Source organism: Coturnix japonica, chromosome 2 (assembly GCF_001577835.2).
Source record: "Coturnix japonica isolate 7356 chromosome 2, Coturnix japonica 2.1, whole genome shotgun sequence".
Lineage (NCBI taxonomy): Eukaryota > Metazoa > Chordata > Aves > Galliformes > Phasianidae > Coturnix > Coturnix japonica.
In genome coordinates, this window is record NC_029517.1 from 29,072,468 (window position 1) to 29,094,588 (window position 22,121).

At 40.9% G+C, this 22,121-nt stretch overlaps 2 protein-coding genes across 3 annotated transcripts in view; both read right to left on the reverse strand.

The window, feature by feature from the left end:
• The window catches only part of LOC107309196 (cytochrome c), a 2,488-nt gene extending 1,483 nt beyond the window's left edge, over positions 1-1,005 (reverse strand). The window contains exons 1-2 of the mRNA XM_015853794.2: positions 729-1,005; positions 109-285 (exon numbers count right to left, since the gene is read on the reverse strand). Coding sequence (XP_015709280.1) covers positions 109-277 — 169 coding nt within the window. The 5' untranslated portion in view covers positions 278-285; positions 729-1,005. The remainder of the gene's footprint in view (positions 1-108; positions 286-728) is intronic.
• A 1,440-nt stretch (positions 1,006-2,445) lies between these two features.
• Positions 2,446-21,125, reverse strand: C2H7orf31 (chromosome 2 C7orf31 homolog). Of its 2 annotated transcripts, none has more exons than XM_015853888.2 (10): positions 21,068-21,125; positions 19,377-19,516; positions 16,530-16,694; positions 14,677-14,745; positions 10,513-10,542; positions 8,430-8,578; positions 6,753-6,841; positions 5,529-5,676; positions 5,229-5,320; positions 2,446-3,142 (listed from the first exon to the last, which is right to left on the reverse strand). In XM_015853888.2, the coding sequence occupies exons 2-10, from the start codon at positions 19,505-19,507 to the stop codon at positions 2,522-2,524; spliced, it is 1,494 nt and encodes a 497-aa protein (XP_015709374.1). In that variant the 5' UTR covers positions 19,508-19,516; positions 21,068-21,125; the 3' UTR covers positions 2,446-2,521. The 2 variants fall into 2 exon arrangements, with proteins under 2 accessions (XP_015709374.1, XP_015709373.1); XM_015853887.2 differs by having other exon boundaries at positions 2,448-3,142; positions 14,677-14,748.
• Positions 21,126-22,121: the final 996 nt, after the last annotated feature.

The window sequence follows — 22,121 nt, forward strand, 5'->3', positions numbered from 1 at the left end:
ACTTCCTAATGTCCAGCCTGAATATTATTTTTGCTTTCTGCAGGTTTCAGTACTTCTGACTATCCCCAAGAACCACCAGTAGCTCAGGAGGAGCTGCTTTACATTTACCTTTGTTCTTATTGGCATCTGTGTAAGAGAAACCCTCAGCTTGCCCTGTTTTGCGTCCAAACAGGCCGTGAAGGTTGGGTCCAGTCTTGTGTTTGCCTCCTTTTTCAACCGTATGGCACTGGGAACATTTCTGGACAAAAATCTTCTTGCCCTTCTCAATATCTCCCATCGTCGGTACTAGACCAAGAACACATACAGAGGTCAGTATCACAATATCAAGGTCAGCTATTCAACAGAAGCTTTAAAAAGGTTCACAGCGATGGGCTGTAGCTACAGTTTTGTAAACCAATCTGTGAACTCTGAGTGCCTTCTAGCCACGAGTTATAGCTCTAGGGTTTGAAGATTTGCATAGAACCATTACACTATTAAGGTGCCACGCTTTATGCCTGAAGAACAAGAAACACGCCTCATCTAATTCCCGCAGAGCAGGCCCCGCCGTGACCTTCCGCTGCCAGCTGAGGGATCCTCAAGGCCGCAGTGTGAGCAGGGTCAGAGCCGCACTGCCCCGTCCCTTATCGCCCCAATCCCGCCTAACGGCCGGGCCAAGTAGTGGCTCCAGACCCAGACAGCGCCGCTTGGAAATCAGGCCCTGATCACCCGCACACCCCGCCCGCCTGTACCTGCCCAGCCGGCCGCTCCGCTCACACCGCACCCACACAGCTGACTGCAGCTCCGACCGCCCCGCGCCGTCCGGCTGCTGTGCCCAAGGACACGCCGGACTCCGCCCTATGTAACCCGGTGTCGCTGCAACCAAACGGCGCCGGTACTCCACCCGCCCTCTGTGGCTCAGTAGCCAATCAAATGCAGCCTGCTGGAATTTTGATTGGTTGTAACATCTGTCCGTCAATGCTTACGTCACGACGTCGGTGACTAGCAGGGTAGGTTGCAAAGGCGGGCGCCGGGCTCCCTGTCCTACTACTTCCGGCGGAAGTCGTGTGGCGGAACTGCGCTACGTAAAGGGGAACGCGGGAGGGTCTGCGGCGCATGCGCACAACGGAAGGGGAGGTGAGGGTCACGCTCTGTCCTCAGCGGGGGGCGGGGTCTGGGCTGTGTCCGTGACGTCATCGGGGTATTCAGTGTCTCCCCGCTGTGAGGTGTTAACGTTAAACACCGCTACCAGAAGTAAAGTTACCACAATAAAACTGCTCTGCTTATGACGTGTGGGGACATTCACGGATCTCCAGGGCAGCTGAATGAAGAGATCACCTGGACTTGTGCCAGTGCTGAACTCCAGTCTGAAACCAGAGTCCCAGATATTATATATATTATATATGGAAGGATATTTTCAGTGCACTGTGACTTTTCTAGATGTAATAACTTTAATGTAATAACATTAATTGGGACGTTGACCTGGATGTGGTTTGCTTGGAACAGCTGTGTTTTAAGCTTTCAGTTATTCGCAGTGGTTGTACCTCAAACAACTTCATCTTTTTATTACTTCAGACCATTTCAGACTGGAATGATGATGATTTTGCAGTCAGGCTTATTGCAGTGTAATTTCGTTCTGAAAGAAGGGAAAATAGAACAAATATATATCAAAGTATTAGAGGAAATATAACAAAACATCCAGCCAGTTCTCTTCAGAGTTACACAGCAGATGAAAGAGCAAAGATCGCCATCTTGGGACTAGGCTGGAACTCAGGAGATCATGGTTTACTTCTCAGTTTTGTGATACATATCTTCTCCTTTTTTTTTTGACAAATATACCTTTTTCAATTGAAAAATGTGTTATTAGACTGAATATCTGGACTGCACTCAATGTATATTTTGCCATTATTGAAAAGATTAAAGTGTGATTTAACCCTGGTAGACAGGCAAGCAACCCAGCTGCTCACTCACTCTCCACAGAGAGGTGGGGAAGAGAATCAGGAAGGCAAAAGTGAAAAATACTTATGGCTTGAGGCAAATACTGTTTAATAGGTCAAGCAAAAGCTGCATAAGCAAGCAAAGAAAAATAAGGAATTAATTCACTGTTTTCCACCGACAGGCAGATTTTCAGCCGTTTCTGTGAAAGCAGAACTTCATCACACATATTGGGTTCTTGGGAAGACCCAACGTAACTCTGAAAATACCCCTTTCCTCCTTTTCCCCCACATTGTTATTGCTGAATATGATGACACATGATATGGAATATCCCCTTGGTCTGTCAGGGTTAGCTGTGCTGGCTCTGCCCCCTCCTATCAACTTACACACCGCCAGCTTGCTTGCTTGCAGAAGTGTCCTTGATTCTGTCTACACAGAAACAGCTAAAACATTGGCACATTATCAACACAGTTCTCATATCCAAAGCATAGCACCATACAAGCCACTATGAAGAAAGCAAACTCTATCCCAGTCACAAACAGCACTAAGAATAGACCGGTTGTATTGAAGTACTTTATTTGTTACTATTTTTAAAATACCAACAAATGCATCAGTTATGGAAATAGAAAGCATTGAAACCATAGAATTCATGTCTCCTCCCCTCACTAATGTTATCTCTGAGATCTTTTCTCTCTCCGTTGATAGAATCATGAAACCATTTGTGTGCTGCTGTCTTTGAGAAGGAATCCTGCAGCTCCATCAGCACTGTTGGGCGTCGAGCAACCCCAGAGCCAGGGATACACTCGGGCATTGCCTCATCTCTCAGTCTGTCCTCTGGTCTCCATGCAGGCTGACTTGCTTCTTGGTTCCAGAGCTTTTGCAATACAATTTTACCCTCCTCCCTGTTCTCATCCTGTGGTAAGACTGCCTTACTGGGTGGGTTCTCCCATATTGTACATTGCTTTAAATCTTCACGGGGAAAGGGCTGAATTTCAGGCCTTCCTGAAAACTGACCCTGGTAGAATGCTTCTGTTTGCAGTCTATCAGTGATTCTCTGATGTTTGCTTATTGGCAGCCCTGTATCCAGATGGTATTTCTGGTGGGATAACTGAGGCGGTTTGGCCTGCTGTTCCTGCAGAGTAGATTCACGGGGACGTCGGCCTTGCATTTTACGCGCTATACGCCCTTCAAGCGGCCTCGTTTGTGAGAGACTAGACATGAAGGATTCTTTCTAAGGGAAGAAGGAACAGAATTAACACTGTAATCAGCATTTTAGCAGCAATTGGTGCAGGTGTTGTCTGAGACTAGTGAAATTACTAACTTCTGGGTCTGTCTCTACTGCCCCACACTGTGGGACATGAGGGAAGCGTGATGACTGGAAATTTGCTATTACATGCCTGCTGTGTGTGCCACAGCACTCTTGGCCACTTCTTTGCTCTGACAATATGCAATGCATGCTGGCAAAGGGAAGCAGCCCAAGCATTTGTAACAGCCGTACTGCTTAGAGAGGTTGGAGTTGGCCTTTTTGCTTTGGAGAAGACAAAATATTCCACTTTAACTCCATGCACAAGATATGAAGGGTTATAAACATCTTGTGCCTCCATCTCTTTTTATCCATAAGCAATTATCTTCCAATTTTTGGTCTCATAAGTAATAATGTAACGTGAAGAGTGATTTGCAGGGGGAATTGTTGATAGTGGGACTGAGGATGTTGACTGGTATGCAGCTTTTTAGCTCTCTCAACCACAGTTTGACCCACTGCTTGAATGCTGTTACCATGTATTCGTCATTTATTATATTGAAGCTTCAGATACTAGAATGAACTCAAAGCCATGTTAGGTAATAAAACATGTTTGTGTTTTGTTCCCAGAGAGTGCACATCAACGGTTACTGTGCTGAACATTCTGAGTATTTGATATTTAGTTTATGCATCTTTGAAATAGGATAGTTGTTTTTTTTTTTTAGATAAATCAGTGTGGCACAAAGTAGATTTCTACCAATCATACTGCGAAAGACAGAAGGGAATAAAACTGCTCTGTTCTGAATTGATGTAAGCTGTGAGTTCGGATTTTCATAGTCACAAAGCAGAAGGTTTGTTTCTTCGTTATGCTGGAGAAAAAGCCAGACAGCTTTTCCATTTCAGATTCAGTGATTCAATTATCAACAACTTGTAAATACCCTTTGGAGGGAGATTTCATTTCTTGGATTTAAAAAATAAATAAATCCAGTTGTGAAAAGCTTTGGGGACTTTTACCCAGGACCATTTTTGGGCTATAAGTTACAAAAAAAAAAAAAACAAAAACCAAAAACATCTGAATTTGACTTCTTTACTTCTTGTGTAACTGTGCAGTCGTATCTGAAGGCTTTACAGGCAAAGAAGTTTGAAAATGCAAGTGCCGTAAAACCAGCAGTACTGTGAAAGTGTGAGCAGGAATCTGTTCTACCTGCTGACTTGCTTAGTCAGTTCCAATCAATTATAACTGTGTATGTACAGGGCATGACAGTATGCAGGTGTCACTGACAGGGCTTAAGCCATTACAGGTAATGATGTGTTAGCAAGAAGCAGCTCTTGATTTACTACTCCTTTGTATCATGGCATGCTTTGTTTGCTAGGATAGCACTTAATAAAAACAGTATCTTTTTACTTTCGTACAGGTCATACTAAATACCATACAAAATTGTTGAAGGTAATAAAGGTAGGGTTTTCCAGTCCGAGCTTGTATATTCTTGAAAATAAGTATTTGCATTAAAACACAATTTGTTAATATTACTGATGCACCTCTCAAAGAGAATGCAGCTCTCAAAGAAACTCTTCCAGACTTAAACTGGTATAGTCAGCAAGGACACAACAGTCTGCAATGGTACTAGGTCACTTATCAAATAAAGCAATGGGCAATAAAGTCATTGAGCTGATGAGTTCAGTGCAGCTGTGCTGGTTAACACCAGCTAAATGTCTAGCAAGTGTGTTTTGGTTTTTGTAAGACTGCACCATTTAGAGAACTGCCAGCTCTTTTTGTGCAGGTTGTTACTCATATTTCCCAAGGCAAAAGGTCCTTTGAGTTGGTAGCAACTTTAAATGATAAGAGAAAAAATAAGCAGATGATCACAGTAACCTGACCCCAGCACCCCAAGTCCTGAACAAGTCACTAATCCATCACAAACAGGAAGGATTTAGCATGCTGAACTTTTGCCTTTCTTTTAGAGCGAGTCTTGCCTTGCATTTAAGTGGTGTAAAAGGGAACACTTTGTTCTGGTAATACTCTTGTTGATAATACTGGTGGGGAAAGCACTTGATTCTCAGTAAATGCTGTACTTACAAGTTCCACATCTGTACCAAGTACTCCAGTTAACTGGCCAACTGCTTTCATGTAGTAGTCATCCAGGTTAAGGGGATTCATGGGACCTCTTCCTTAATGGAGACATATTTTATTATCATACATTTTTTTATTGGTTAGGAAAATGAGAATTAGCACTCTGAAAAAAATACCATTTGCAGTTAATGTGACCTATGTTACTAAGTGACAAAAAGTGAATTTCTCTGAGAGAAGTAGAGGGTAACATCCCGTGGTCTTTAATTGCTATCCCAAGTAAATTAACAACAACAACACAATGCTTACCTGTGAAGTTTAGCTTGTATGTTGTCATCCTCTGAGATCTTTCAATGTTTCGTAGCAAATTGGTTTTTCTTTGAGAGAGCTTAAACTCTCTAAGAATGGAATTAGGAGCCACAGTTTTTGATGGATTTTCTTCAGAGACTTTAGGAAGCTAAAGGATAAGAAGAAATAGGCAAGGTATATACCAGACATGTGGATAAAATGTTTTAAAGGTTTAAAACATCCCACATGCCCCAACATAATCTGTTTAGAAATTCTGATACAAATCTTTTTTCCAGTATTATGACTCAAGTGGGAAGATTTAACAGGTACATGACTCAGTCGAACTCTGTACTAAGAACTTGGAATCAACTTCTCTGCAGTAGCCACACCAAGGCAGAACATTGCACGCTATATAAGCTTTCTTTTGTAGTCACAATAGTAACATGCCTAAAAATGGACTGCCACTTTGATTTTCCCCTCCTGTGTCCTTAAGACTGTGTGTCTTCAAAGACCTTGTGTGTAGCTTTCTTTGTTTACCATTATCTTTTCCTACATTCTTCGTGACTTTTATCTGTCAGTATACTTCAAGCTACGTCCCTCTAGGAAGAGAACTACTGTTTAACTGGGCTGAAGAATAGTAGAAACCCCATCATTCACAAAGAATTCTGCTCTTCTGTTTCATGGATCAGGATAGTCCCCATCATTATTGCTGAGGAAAGCAAGGTTGGAGTCCATTCAAAAAAAGATGCCTATTTCCTTCAGGACATTGAAAATAGAGTCTGTCTAACACCCTGTCAGTATGCTGACAGGACTTTTGGAAAGGTATGGGGGAACAAAAACTGCTTCTAAGACCCATTTCTCTTATGGACTGCAAAGTGTAATCTTATTCTCTGATCCAAAGGCTCCCCCCACCTCCTGCATCCCTGAATGCATCATCAGCAGCTAGTATTGCATCTTGTTCTTATCTCCAGAGCTGTTCAGCTAGGACTAGTGAGAATTAGTCAACTCTTGAAGGACTTCAGTCACAAGACAATCAGCTGGCTGCTGATCTTTATATGCTGCTGAGGTGGGTGAAAGCCTTTCACTCTTTCTGTGTGTGATGTTCAGTTAATGACCTGAAAGTACTTGGAACAGTACAGCACCTCCCCATGTAACATTTTTTCCTCCATGAAGGATATATGGAAGTTTGATTTAAAAGGGGGAAAAAAAGACATTCTACTCTCTGAATCTCTATGAATAACGTACTTGCAAGCATTCAGGCTGTCTCGAGCAGCACAAAGCCTCCCTCAGGGAGTCAAAGGGAATGTTGACAATTTCATGCCTGTATGGGCTACCTGCAAAAGTAACACCCTTAGTCAGAATGACAGATGGATCTGCATTTTAAGCTGTAGATGTTTGCTCACACTGTAGACAGTTGTGCTGATTGCAGATATTCTTTCTGGAGCTACTTCTAATGTCTTTTCTACCTGGAGAGACTTACTTCACAGATCTGCAGACAGAACTATCTTCACTCTTCTGTAACAAAATCAGCAGGGTTAGATCAGCCCATCTATTTAATGAGCTGTCTGTCTGGAAGTTATCAAACTCTGACTTGAGTGGAGCATTCTGATCTGAGAGAAAGTCAAATCGCATGGAGGGAACAGCAAATGGAATTAAGGTTCTTCCTAGGTGCCAGCAGTACCTGTTCCCTTAGTTAGTAATTCTGAACCTACTTAGCTTTTCTGGAAATAGATCTTGGCCTCCAATGATCCTCCTGTTGTGCAGAAATAGACTTTGTTAAGTCCACCTCCACATGTGCGATTAGCATTTCTAAAACTGAACAACGATCACTGAAAAGTGACTAAGAAAAGCCACTCCTGGCATTAATACTCTATGGAGATTTTTTTTTTTATTTGGATAAATAAGTACTGCCCTCCTCCCCCCTAGAAAGAAAATGGTTGTATACACAATTATATACATAAGTGTACAGTTCTTGTAATGACTGAGAACACCAACTAATTAATGCAAATTGACCTGTTACTTAACATTATCAGCTTTTACTGTACTGAAAAGCTTATCCATGCCAATGTGTGCTACTTCTGTTTCACACATTTATTGCCAGAACGATTCTGGAGAGCCAAGGAACAGAGAGATGATGACTTTCTCCTGTCCTGTCTTCCCCCTGAGTCTGTGGGGTCAACAGCTGCCAAGTATTGCTCATCAGTTCATGCAAGTAGGCTGGGAAGTCATCCAAAAGAAAGTACCTGTCAAAGTCCCAATGTAGGCTGCCCCAGAAAAATAAGAACAGAACAAGAACAAGGATATCTTGCCCTTTTCATGCAATGTAGTATGGAAGCCACTTTCAGGACATAATGCTGCTGGGGTTAAACACTAGCATATAATGACAACTTACACCATGTTCCTTAAAAATAAGTTGCTTTGGCATTCTAGACTTCATTGTATCATCTCTGTAGTGATAAAAGATTTTAGTCATTCAGTACTTAATTCAGGGAAACATCTTTTTTCCTCTGCCAAGATATGGCAGACGTGGCTTTTGCTCAGAAATCGCTTGTTTTTGAATCCTCTGATGTGCTTTTCCCTTAACTACTGTTCCCTCAGACTGTGAAGAACTGTTTGCCTACCAGAAGCCATCAGATATGCTGGATGATACATCTTGCCTTTGTGGAGATTAACAGTAATTTTAATGGTTCTGTTAGCTTCTGAGGCGACAAAGTCTTTGCACGAAGCAGAGGTTAACTCATCACTCTCAGTGCTGAGGTATCCCCCACGGAGGCTGCATCAGCACACAAGATGCTCAACTTGACCATCTGTGTTCTCAGATCCTGGCTCTGCTAAGCTTCATTAGAAAGGAGTCATGAGACTTAAGCAGAGTCCTAAATAGGATTCCTGAATAAGTGATCAACCAACACAAAACCATCTTACCTTTGGTCGACTTTAGAACAACCACGTCAGAAGCCTTGCAAGGGATCCCAGTGTCTTGATCCTCAATTGGTCTGAAGTCTGGGAACATGGCATACTTAGAGATGTGTGTGTGGTAGGGATGAGAGGTGGGAAACGGCAGGCTCAGCGGTCTTGAATTGATTTCAGTTGGCAGGAGAATGAAAAGAAAGAAAGAATTCCTTATTTCACATTTCATGGAGTCTTAGCATTAAATGTAACAGTTTGCAAGAGAAGTAAAAAAGCAGAAGTGATAACTTTGTTCTTTAATCCTCCCCTGCTTGTACCCTATAATGACTGAAAATTTTAAGTGACCAAAGAACTTGTGAGAAGGATTTCCTGCAGCCTCCAACAGTGGCAGAGGTGAAAGAGTTAAATAAAGCAAGGTTGTCCAGAGGAGCAGTGTGAAAAGAGAAGTGGGGGGAATAACAAGTGAAGAACACCCAACACAACAGAAGCAACCTCGTCTGTTACTCACAAGTGAAACCTTGACTGAGAAATTTTGACCTTAGGAGGGGACAGGGAAGGATTTCAGATGCAGTTGTAGTCTCTAAAAGAAATGTTCATGCCACTTGTTCACATAGAGCTGTAAAAGGGGCCAAGACACAAAGCAGAAGGAAGAGAAAGGACAAAACTCAGTGAATGCAGTTCTTTACATTTCCATGCTGTACAGGAGACTATTGTACCTCTAGGTATGATTAACTGTGGGTGTGGTTTCCTGTGGTAGTAACTGTGTTCTCTGTGCTTGGGGTTTTCTTCATCCCTTCATTACTCTAAATAAACCTGGGGCTCAGTGAAAAAGAATTCTAATGGTAGTACTTTAATACTAGAAGATGTCTGTCCTAATGAAGCCGAGAGGGACTGACATAAATTAATATTTACAGAAGGATTTCTTGTTACTATTGGACCAGGATATTGGTTGCTATTGATGTAAAACCAGGATACTTTGTTCCCTTGCTAGATCTGCAGCTAACCTCTGTGGCTTTGGTAGCCAGCTATTTATTACCATTAAAAAATCAAATACAAATAGTGCATTCTTGCAAATATTGCTTTTAATATGGTGTTGCACAAAAGAACATTCCCATTAGTAGCCTGAAAAAAGTAGAAATGAGAAATATCTTCTTTATTGCCTGTATCTTTCCTTAGCAAGAAAAGAACCACATTTTGTTTACAATCAGTCATACCAATTCATATTTACTTTCATGTGGCTTAAGGGAAGGGAAGTGTGAACTTCTGATTCTCACAGAGCTGAAGTTGAAATTAATAGTAACTGAGTTTGTATGTATGAAATCCAAATTTGTGTATAAGCAGGCACTTATTTCTGGGAGTAAGGAAGGTGAAGTTAAGCTGAAGAGTTTTATGGTATACTGAGAACCAGGACTTCACAGAGTTCCCATGCTGCTGTGGCTGTTCTTTTCAGCCTTCAGTTTTTCATGATAGAGTAATCAAAAAAGTCATTTGAATCCTGAAATAACAAGAATCTTGTGAGGAAAATGAAAGCTATGCTCTCTTCCAATAGGAGAGACTAGCACCCCATATGGATTCTTCTAAGCTCTACCACAACTGCATGCAGCACCTTACTGACAGCAAATACCATCCCCAGTTGCTGTTGAAAGCAAAGACTTGACCTCAGATGAGAGCAAAATTCATTCAGCTCCCCAGATCGCACATCGTGAGATAACAAATTGTCTTATAAATCCAAGTTCTTCATAGGCTTCTTTCTTACAGATTCACTTTATACATACTTTAGATCCCTTAAATGTTCTTGGTAGATGCTCTCAAGCTCTTTAAATCACATCAGGTAAAGAGGCCATGAACAGCACATCCAAGAAAACCCAATTAGTCCATAGGCAAGTCAGCAGGATAGGTATTTATTAGGAGAGTGGGTGTGCCAGGCAAACACCACTAACCTGCTGAACACATCATTATCTGCTTCATTCAAGAGAGAGCTTTTTGTCGAGTAGCTTTGCTGCCAAGGGCCTTACACTGTGCAATTATGGCAGAAAGGCCTTATCTTTTTATTTCATAAAAGAAGAGATAAAGTACAAAATAGCTGAAATGTACTTACTTAGCCGAACTGCTTGGTGGCTTACAAAGTCTGTTATTAAAGAAGAAAAATAATGAGTTACTTGAAACGACCCATGTTCATTTGCACCTCCCACTTTTTATCTGAATCTGTGCTATCAATATATATTAAAGACAGAAGTATGTGTAAGCAGTGCATACAATATTGTTACTCATATCACTTATTCCATGATAAATGCCTGGTACTGCTGGGAGCTAGAAATGGTGCCTAAAACAAGTGGTAAGGAAAATGTCCTTTTAAAAGGGGTGAGGAAAAATACCCTGGGATTTTACACTTCTGCATAATAAATCCTTTATTAATTAATGACTGAGAGCAATATCAGTAAAAACAAATCAGCAACATGAATCAGAAAACTTATCCTTTTCATATTTGCAGGGAAGGCACTTATTAATTTCATACTGATAAACTACTTATAATTTACCTTGGAGACTTTTATGCTTCAAATAATTTTTTATTATTATTAATGTTGCACAGGAACAAAGAGGAAGTGCACTCCTTTACCTAAGGATGTGAAATGCAGACTTGTGCTCAATTTTGCCCTATGCTGTAATGGTTATTTTGAAGATAAACTTCCAAGTGCCCAATGAATTCTGTTCACGTGTTATTCTGATGCAATGTGCAGCATTCTTGCTGCACTGCAAAATCTCTGCTGGGATTCTGTGGGACTGAGTGTGGTCACCATGATGTATTATGTCTCCAAAGTTACCATACCAGCATAACTCATGCCTCAGCTGATCTGAGTAAAAGATCTGCTTTCCTTTTCATGTACGATGCTACAAGGACAGCAGCACTTTCACAGAGTGCTGGATTTTGAAAGCTATTTGTATATGTTATAATGACCTATCTTGGAACATGAAAGCCTTTACAAAAATAGCCATGCTTGCAGAAAAGCAATCTTTGGTGGTTTTTTTCCACAGATAATTAGTTTTCCATTTCTACAGTTAGAACAAATTTGTTTGGCTCTTTAGTCATGGAGGAAAATTGTGTTTATTCTCTATTCACACTATGATACGGTGTGGATTGTTACATTCTTCATTGCATTCGCTGGACATACTCTTGATACTGACATGTAAATATAAGGAGAATAAGTCTGCTTTGGGCTTCATCATTGCACAGATACTTAAATACTTTTGTAGAACACTCTTCATTGTAATATCTGAACACGAAGCAGAACAGTACCATAAAGATAACTGCATTTTCATGTCTACCTTGTTGTAGAGAAGCTTTGTTGCAGCAGCAAGGAAAGCTTTACTAGTTCAATGTTTAGCAATGATTTAGAGTGTTCCTTATACTTTTAAAACTCAAACTGGATTATCAGGTCTGGAACCACTCATCCTGAATGGTGATATAGAAAGGTGGAGCTCCAACAAGAAAGGAAGAAAGTTATAGTAATTTTTCCCAGTCTGAGTGGCTCCTGCTTGACTTCAAGTAGACCAAATTGTCCCCTCGTGTGTTATCTGCCCCTGTCTGTTCAGCCCATGGAGTATCTGGAGACTATCATAATCTCTTGAAAAGAAATCATACTTGAGCTGAATCGCAGAATGATCTGGATTGAAAGGGACTATAATGATCAGCTAGTTTCAATCCCCCTGCTATGTGTAGGGTTGCCAACCACCTGCCAACCACCAACATCCAGCCTGGGAATTCACTGGCCTGATGCTGTGAGTGTGTGTGTGTGTGTGTATAAGTTTCTTAGCAGTGGCTCAGAAGTGTTTTTCAAAGCCTTTCAGGGCTTTTGTAGTCTCATTTGATGTGAACCTGAGGACTCAGAGCACCTTTAGGTGGAAGGAGGCAACTACTGTTCCATTACATTTAAGTGTGAGGGCACAGGTAGCTAATGCACTCACAAAATCACATCTGCACAAAGGAAGTGATTCATTCTAATACAGAACTGCACAAGGATATGTAGTGTGCGTACTTAAGGCAAAGGCTTAGCTGTCTCATGAAGGTGTACAGAGTTACTGCAGATGCCTGGTAATTCATTTCCCGCAAAAGACAGTAATGGCTCAGAGGAGCCCTCACAGGGCTATAAGGTAAATAAACTGTGTATTAACAGCTCCCAGGTAGACCTAGAGAGCAGCACTTAGTGAGCATTTTTCAGGAGACTTTCCATGTGGCTGTCACTGCTTAATAGTCTCTGACAGCAGGAAGACTGTTTGCTCTGAAAGACCTTGAACTTTGAACATGGCAGAATTGTTGGCATATGTTTCATTTTTCATTTTAAAGGATGTATTAAGTCTTCAAAAGACAGAGAGAATACAACCTTAAAGGAAAAAAAAACACAAAACACCTCTGCTAAGTAGGGCTAAGTATGAACTGTAACATATTCTTCATGTTTCAGATGAAGATGTGAGTTCAAAATAGTGGAGAAAGTACGTCAGCGTGCTAGTAATCAAATAAGGTTGTATCCAAGGTTATGCACATCCTGGTATGTGTGGGGGCAGAGTCTAATGCATGCTTATTTACCACCTCCTTCCTCATTACACAGCCAGCACGAGGCCATACAGTCAGAGCAGTCCCTGATTACTTTCTCTTAAGGAAGCAAATGCCCAGAAATATGCTGTGATCTCCATCCTAGCCAGAGTATGTGGACGATCCACTGTGGTGATGAACTGGCAGTAGGACATCTCTTGCTGTGAGGTGAACAAGTTCTTGAGTCCCTGGGCTTCATTTACCAAGGTGTACTTCAAACTGGCCAGCTTAGAAAATACTGAAAACACTCCTACCTTATGCAGGGAGCAGTTTTTAATTGTAGTCTGTAATCTACCTGTGCTTCTGCTCTTTCAGGGACACAAATATAGATGTCACTGAACAGGACACTTCTTTGACCAGCAGGTCATCATGGGCCCATTGTTACCTGGTATTATTTCATTGCAGTTGATGAGAGTTTTATTGGGAACAGATTAGGAAATAAAACAGAATCAACTGCCTTGACTATGGAACATAATAGAAATAGAAATCTGTGGAAGTAATTGGTGTTAAGGAGTGGGTGACCCTGGTTCAGCATTGATTGTATATCTCAAGCTGGAGATGTGTGCACAGCATGTATATGGACTGGGCTCTGCTGACCTACAAGATGTTAAAGAACTCCATTATGTCACAAAAGTGCATTGGCCGATTCCTGCTATTTAGTTCCTAGGTGACGTGGAGGAAGAAACATGCAGGAAAGCTTGCTGCTTCCTTGTGGCTGTAATTGAACTAGGCAAAAGCAGCACAGCTGATATAGCGAATGTACACAGTGCTGGCAAAAGGCCATAGCCTGTCCCAGTGAAAAGCAGTGCACTCCTGTTGGTAACCCGAGTTCACCTCTTGCTTACTGTAATGAGGCAGTAAAAAGAGGAGCTTGTAGAGAGCAGCGGGCTACAAGGGCAGCATGGCTGCTTTCCTTGTGTAGCTTTGTGGCCTGTTCACAGTTAGCTCTCCTGCTTTTCTGGAGTTTTTTGTGTCTACACGAAATGGGCAGCAGGTAACTCGTGTGCAGGGAGGCTAAACAAGGTCAAGCACTGCCCCTCACAGCCCTGGAAAGATAACGGAGGAAAATCATTGCACAATTATTCACAGGTTTCTGCTCTACCTACTAACAGCAACGTGAGAGGTGTAACATTTTTCATTAGGGGTAACATTTTTCATTATCTGCTTTCGATGAGTTTACATTTAGATTTCAAATTAATTTAATCTAAAATCGCAGTCGTTTTATCCAAGTTAAACGTTTCGCTGGTGCCATCAAGTGGCAAAATGTTGGATTGCAGAAGTCCAGCTCCGTGTGTACGTAAATGTCTATATATACACATGGTGTCATGGTTACTGCAGTTAATTCAGTTTAATCAGAATTCCAGCTAGCAGAAAGGCTTGTGTTTTTGTGTATTACAGGTTGATTAATATGGCTAACATGTAAAACAATTACAGAGACCCTTGTTGGAGACACACTAAGCAGAAGGGGCACAGTGCTGCCTCCTGAATTTCTAGTCCAGCTGTTTGCTCTCTTTTGTTACAAGTTTAAACCTTTTCACAGAACATGTCATTTCAGTGTTCATGTGTTATATGTGCATTTCATATAGCATGTGCATATCACCAGAGTGGAATGAATATTCAATTTGCTGTTATATTCACTAAATTCACAGGCTGAGTAGCACAGTTTAAACTTACAGATCATCATTTATGCGCACATCACTTTTTTTCAACATGGTGACATCATAGTACTGCTTAGTGGGAAGCCTGCTGTGAAAAGAGAAAATGTAAATGTAGAATACTTATTCCTTATATTCTTCTAAATATTTGAAACAACTGATCTGGCTTTGTCTAGATTCCAGAATATCAAAACTCATAGATGCTACCTATTTAGAAATCCACTGATGGTTTAAGAATCCAAGTCATACAGGGCTAGATTTTGAGTGCTGTTGAGCACCTATTCTTGTCTGTGAAGTTCCTGAGAATCCAAGTATTTCCATCCCTGAAAGCTTGGCTCTTATAACCCCTGAACACCAGCACTCAGTAGGAGCTGTGGGACCTGGTTTCACACTGATATATTCTGAACCCCTCAGGGAAGAAGTGAAGAAACACTGTCTATCTCAAAGAGCTGTGAGAGTGTTGAATCATATACTGTGTTGAGAGACTGTACTTCCTTTTAGCTAGAGGCTTTTTACAGGTCTAGAAAGAGTTATCTAGGATACAAGCAGGCTTAAAGATCATAAGGGCCTATGAACGTAACTTAGAGCTGGGTTACCAGGCAATGCTGAAGGCCTGACTCAAGTAAGGACCAGAAGAGCTGACTCAAGTAAGGACCAGCTGGTTATTTTAGGTCTGCCAGCAGGGATGCTGGATTAAGGCCAGAGCTAGGATTTGAATTTGGCTGACAAAGTGATGAACTGAGTTTGAGGCTGGGTCTCTTGGAATGCTTGTTTACATTTTTCCCAGATAAATGCAATAGTTACCCAGTTTATTTGGGACAACAGAGAGTTCTGGGCTAAGGCTACTGGTTTAAGTAGCCTATACCTCTAAGGCTGAGGTCAGGAAGTGAGAAAGGAAGAGCTGGACTCAAGTTCCATTTGGGACCAGAGGGACTGTGGATGTGTATAGGTGTGGTGTAAACAGGACCCTTTGTCTAAGCTGAAGTGTAGGCAGAAAGTACTGGGTTGGGTTCTGAACTGGCAGGGATGAGTGGGGTTTATGACTTGGTGGGGGGAAGTGCTACATGTTTTGACTTTCTGTCAGCACTAAGGTAGTAGGCTCTCCCTGTGCCAGGTGAAGTCCAAAATCCAGAAGCCAAAAGTCATGTTTACTGTTCAGTCCTGGAGTCAAGGACAGGGCCTGGACAGAATAAGGCCAGGGGAGGCAGACATGCCCTGAACTCATTTGAACCTGGGCAGTGGCAGCACAGAGAGGATGCTGAGAGAGACACTGCTGAACTGGGTCTGACTGCATGATAGTGGGTGAATGGCAGCTTTCAGTCTGAGCTGTATCGTCTAGCACCAAAAGAGCAAAGTGTGCTAAGAGTTTGAGAAGGAACCTTGAGTCAGAACACAAACCCTAGAGCTCAACCCCTCAGCTGTTGTCTAATGAAGACAGATCACTTTCTGAAAAAGCTGTGCATCTACTTGTCATTTTTTATGCCTATGGGATTTGTGGATGCTGAACTTTAGTGTAAATGAGGCCACTAGTGACACTTCTAGTGCCAGGAAGGGTGTCTGGGGCAACAGTCAAATCATTATCAACAGGTGGGCAAAACAAAGCAAACAAACAGGAAGGAATTCTGGAAATGTGGAATTCTAAGTTTTTCCAAACAGTGCTCTGCAGAGATAATGTGGGTGCCAATATATTCACACATCAATATTTCAGGCTTTGTGAAAAGGGTGAAAATTTAAAATGCTCCTTTCCTGGAATTCAGAAATTTGCATGTTTCAGTCTGCATTGCTCTCTAACCTGTCAACTGTCTATTTCTATGCTTGTTAAAATCCCTTTACTTCAACAGTTTGACTGTGAGAAGTATTTGTTGAGCTTACCTTGGCCAAGGGAATACATCACTACCAAGATGATAATTTCCTCTCACAACCATATAAGATGGCCCATGGCCCTTTGGCAATACAGGCAGAACAATTCCTCCACGCTCCCTTTCTGTTCCCCCAGGAAGCTTGCAGCATTGAAAGGATTCCCCGAACTCTTCATATCTGAAGGAAAGAACACCCCAAAACAATCCTTTTACAACAGCAATGGTGGTGGTTTCTCCAACAATGAAAATGTGGTTTTATTACTCAGTTACTCAGACTTATTTTGGGTGACGCTATTGTAATGAACTGGCACTAGAAGTACAGTGATGACTGGCAACTGTCAGCAAAGGTTGAATCAAATCTATTATGTTTTGATCAGTACGAGGAAGAAAGAAGCTGATACATGCAGAGATGTTATTAATTCTTGGGAATAGTGATCATTACTTTGGAGCCAGATGGGGAGAGTGTTTGGATTAAACTATACCTGGAGAGTACTGGCTGAAATCAGGCGTACCGTGTTTTTCAGGTGAAAGTTTCTCCTAAGTGCGTGACTAGTCTTATATTGATTCAAAGGTAGAATAATAACCCTAAGTCTGCATGTTTTAAAATATAAAGAGAAATTGACCCAATCCTGACTTTTGCTGTGTGTTTAGACTTTTAAGAAGGAAAAAAGAAATATCTACCAAAACAAACAAACAGTTGTACTGCACTGGAACAGGCTGCCCAAGGAAGTGGTGGAATCATGGTCCCTGGAGGTGTCTGAGAACTGTTTAGATGTGGCAGAGGGGCATGGTCAGTGGGCATGGTGGGGATGGGTTGGTGTTTGGATCAGATGACCTTAGTCATCTTTTCCAACCTTAATGATTCTGTGGTTTTGCCATTATGCAAGGGACAATACATTTGTGTTATAGGATGAGCCAAAATAAAAAGCTGGTAGTCAGTGGATTATCAGAAAGCTAAACTTTCTGAAGGAACTTAAGCATCCCTTTCTCAAGTTCTTCCTAAATCTTCCTTTCCACTTTCTCAGAGTAGTCAGGCAGACACTGCCCCATCTGTATGGCTGTGGTATTTGTATTCATTAAACCACCCTCATTGGAAACATTAATAAATCATTCCTGTTGGCTGCTAACCTAATTAGCATAACAGCCATTTTATGTAAGCAGTAGGATGAAGCATTTTGCATACAGATCCCTGATGTGATGCTCATTCAGCCCAAACAAGGCTCTGTTAAGCTTAAAATGTCTCCAAGTCTCATTTTTATAAAGAAATATTTATAGTTAATATTGATCCAGTGATATTAAAGATTTTGAGGACACAGAGAAACAGTGTCTCTGCCCAGAGAAAATCAATTGCAGCCTCAGATAGACTGACTTTTAAAGAAGATACTGTGAACAAAGGACTGTTCATTCAGCATCTCAGAAGTATAGCCAATGTTTTAATACAGGTTTTCTGTTACTGAAACCTATGATTCTAGTTGTATTCTGAATGCTGCCAGGCAACTTATAACTGTCTAGCTAGAAAGAAAAATAAGTAAATGTTCTGGTATCAGAACATCTATTTGCAGGCACCTTTTTTGTTTTAGAAAAGTTGCATTTTTGCCTTCAAATTTCTTTTTGTTGTATGAGGCTCAAACCAAAGTGTATGAATAAAGTGTCTTAGATTGTGAGCTTGTGAAGGATGCCAGTAACTGATCTGATCAGGACACGAAGCAAACACCACCGAAAATGTGCTGCCAGCAGCTTCCAGATCTGTGGAAAATGTTTTCTTAGAGGGACAGAATTAGGACTCAATTCTGTATGAGCGTACATAGGATCCATTGGCACAGGCATTTTAATTTTCATCAGGAGTGCACTTCTGACATGAATCTTTTAATAGTCTCTATTTTGCAGTGCTTTGGCTTGGAGTACATGAAGTGGGTTCCTTGTGGATGGAATTAACTGGAAGATGTGCTCCAGAAATGCATCAGGAGTATAATGCAGTACTCAGTCTCTAGAATCATAATAGAGGTAATCTAAGCTAAAAAGCACCTGAAATCCAATTTTCTCAGAACACAAGAAATAGTGGAATAAGTCAGCAATAGTACTAAAACAGAACCCTGTATGTTACATGAAAACTCAGAATGAAATATTCTAACAACAGAGAGAAACTCTCATGTCAGAAAACGGTGACAGACTTGAATCCAACCCTTGAATTTGTTGTCTATCCAAAAAAAAAAAAAAATAAATAGAAATGTAGATCCAAAAAATAATTTTGCCTTTAGTGCGGAGCACCATGAAGATTCAGACTGACAGACATTTAAAAGCTCTTGGCATTCTGCCGCATGCTGACCCCCAGCTAACAGTTCAACTAGCCCATAAAATAGTAGAATAATGCACTGGTTCCAAAAACTTTCTTACTACATGTTAATAACTACCAAAGCAAACTGCAGGCTTCCTGTCATTAAATTTTAATCTTAAAGTTTATCTCAGTAATTCCAGGTCAATCTGTGATTTAAGAAAAAAAGGGTTCAAAACAGGACTAGATCAAAGAAGAACATGATAAACATTGATGATTCGTTTATGAAATATGCTCCTTTTTTTGGGTGGCATTTTTTTCCCCAAATTGGAAATACAATATACATGTCATTTTTATTCTTCATGAAAATTATTTCAAGAGATATTTGAACCCTAAAACCACAACATAACATATTTTCAGTTATAATCATGTTTTCCGGAGAACTGACAGACCATAGCATTAGGCTATAATGGAAAGAAAAGAATATGCCAGAAAAATACAACCCTTAGAAAAATACTTTTTAGTAACAACAGTTGGATATTAAATGCTTCTAATGGAATCATTTTTCCATGTAAATTTTGTTCTTACCTGTCTTGAAAGTCACTTGGAGGTGAAGGACTTTGAAGTGGAGCCAGTACCTCATTGGACTCAAAGTTTCTCGGTAAGAGTGTGTTTCCTCCCGTTTCTCTGTGGTAGTGGAGCAGGTCATGCAACATCATTTTTCATATCTGATGTTGTAGGGGAGGACAGAGGGATAAGATGCTAAATAATCATAATAATATGTCTGTGCATACAGGTGCTAAATAAGGAACATACACGATTTCTGCATATTTTGGTTGTGTAGACTTAGTTACTGGGAGTGACTGTTGCTTTTACTACAGCTATTGGTCATTTCTACCAGGTCATAGAACAAACCAGAACTGAGAGGCAGATTAGAAAGATGCTTTGTTAGTTGCTTTGTGTTACTGGTGGGCAGGAGATAGAAAATACTTCCAAGTGATGGCCGAAGGATGTTTGGAGTTGCACTCAGAATGTCTCACTTGTGATCATTTGGATTCAATGTAAAGTTCCAGTCCCACTATGGAAAAGGTGATACTGTTTCCTCAGAATTTCTCATAGGAATTTTTTGCTAGTTGTCACAATTGTCATTCTACCTGTGTGCTGAGGGGAAGTACTTCAGTGCTCCTGTCACTTGTATGTATTTCAACACTTGGTGTGCAAGTGAAAAGTAATGGGACTTTTTCTTGTTACTTGTTAAAGCTCTGGTTGATACCACTGGCACCAGCAACATCTTAGATAAAGTGTATGAAGAAGAACTACTGCTTTCTCCTCCTCCAATAGGAGCCACCAGAACATTCTCTTGTATCTACGCCTTACTTTTTAAAAAAAATCACAATGAATGTGTGTCTTGTTGTCAGTTTCCAAAGTGTTGCGTGGTATCTACATGAGCATTACAGGGATCTCATGCAGATGATTCAAATTCAAGTACTACTGCCTTGCGAAGAGAAAAATGTTCAGAGCTGTTGATGGGGCTCTGGGCAGCCTGAGCTGGTGGGTGGGCTGGGGGTTGGAGATGGATAATATTTAGGGTCTCTTCCAACCCAAGACATTTATTATTCTATACCTACAAACACCACACTCTAGACATAGTTTAATGTGTGTGGAAGGACACGATTCTCTGTCTTATTCTGCTGCTTGGAAAATTGGCTCAGCTCCTCCATAGGAGAAACCAAGGGTCTTATTGCTCAGTGAGGCCACCAAAGCTAGAAGACTGTCATTGGATGGAAAAGGATAGCTTTAGGAGGGAGATAATGGAATAATAAGCCAGGTGGAGCTACCTACTGTCAGGACCAAAATCTCAAGTCCTTCCTAATTCAGGGGAAATCATTTACATAAGTTAGCTCAAAAGGAAATCACTAGTTTCCAGGGTTATTTCTTTTCCAAAGCAGGAAGCACAATCCTTCACATTTCAGCCTCAGAGTTTTCAGAAGTCCATAGCTAAGACAATAAATCATCTCACTATGAGCCTTCAGGTTACAAAAAGCTATGAAGACCAGTTAGGAAGGCAGGAAGATACAGCAAAACTAATCTGAAGAACCATATCTGTATAAAAATTAACTTCTGAATGTAATAATCCTTTAAATAAAGTGTTTAGCAAACACCAGAGAGATTTTCTTCCAAAGCAGAGGATCAGTCCCTCTTTTCCCTAGCATGTCTGTCTGTATCCAGAAGAAAAGGTTAGATGGAAATCATAGAGCAAAAGCACAGGCTAAGCCTACCTTCTTGTTCAGTGTGACACAGTGTGAGTATGCTCTGGTCTGTGTTCTAGTAGTGTTTGACATCACTATGAGAGAATGTTGGGGATCTTCTGAAGTGATGCCTGCAGTGTGGCAGCTGGTGATGTTAGCAGCTGGGTGCCTAAAGCATGAAGGGATAGGAGATGCCACAGCATACTTGGGAGCAGGGGTCTGAGATACAAGTAGCTGATGATATGTTTTACCTATCCTGAATGAAGTAGTAAGTACAGCTACAAACCAAGCCAAAATACATTTCACTAAGAAAATTTGACCATGCTGAATATAATTGGGAAGGACTGAATGAAGCTGTAAGGATGTTACTAAATTCTTCCTAAACTGGCTGAGCCTAAAACACTTAACACGAGGCAAGCAGCACGGCATCAGGTCATCTATGAGTTATGACATCTTATTTCCATTCCCAGAGACAACAACACCCTTTGCTTATGTCTTTTGTGGGACTTTCACACTGTCTTTCAAAATAGTTGGATCTGGAACCAATGGACTATGGGTTCTGGTTAGTTGGTTTGCTGGATGTTTCTGCATACCTGTGCTTGACAGACATGGTGATAGATTTTGATCTATTTTACTTTCTTCTGCTGACCTTTTCTTTTCTCTCAGTCTGTTTTTTGTTTGAGTTGAATTATGGTCAAAATAAATGGATGTGTTTGAAGAGAGTGTTTTTCTTCTGTTGTTTCTTTCACCAAGCAGGATAAAATTAGCTGGAGATCCTACTTGCCATGGAAAAAAGTGGTGGGAAAAAAAAGCTGGAAGCAAGGCTTTTGGCAAGTGATAATACATAAATAGGTTTTCTGAATACCCATTAAATGGACTGTTGTGTTATAAGCCAGTGGAGCTGGTAATTGGTTTATTATGGTTTTGGAACACTGGTTTGTTTTTAACGTGGATGGCTTGGCCATCACATTAAAGGGAACTGCACATTAATGTCTTTGCTATGTACAAGTGTGATAGCTCTATCAGTAATTCCCAGAGTTCACAAGTTCAATATATTCCGAAAAATAATATTTTTAATGCTTCT

Excerpts from the sequence above, each read along its gene's own strand:
- C2H7orf31 (XM_015853887.2), bottom strand. The coding sequence starts at position 19,507 with ATGATGTTGCATGACCTGCTCCACTACCACAGAGAAACGGGAGGAAAC. Across the intron at positions 14,749-16,529 it reads GATGTATTCCCTTGGCCAAG|CAGGCTTCCCACTAAGCAGT; the intron begins GTAAGCTCAACA and ends CTCTTTTCACAG. Across the intron at positions 8,579-10,512 it reads CCACCAAGCAGTTCGGCTAA|ACCGCTGAGCCTGCCGTTTC; the intron begins GTAAGTACATTT and ends AATCAATTCAAG.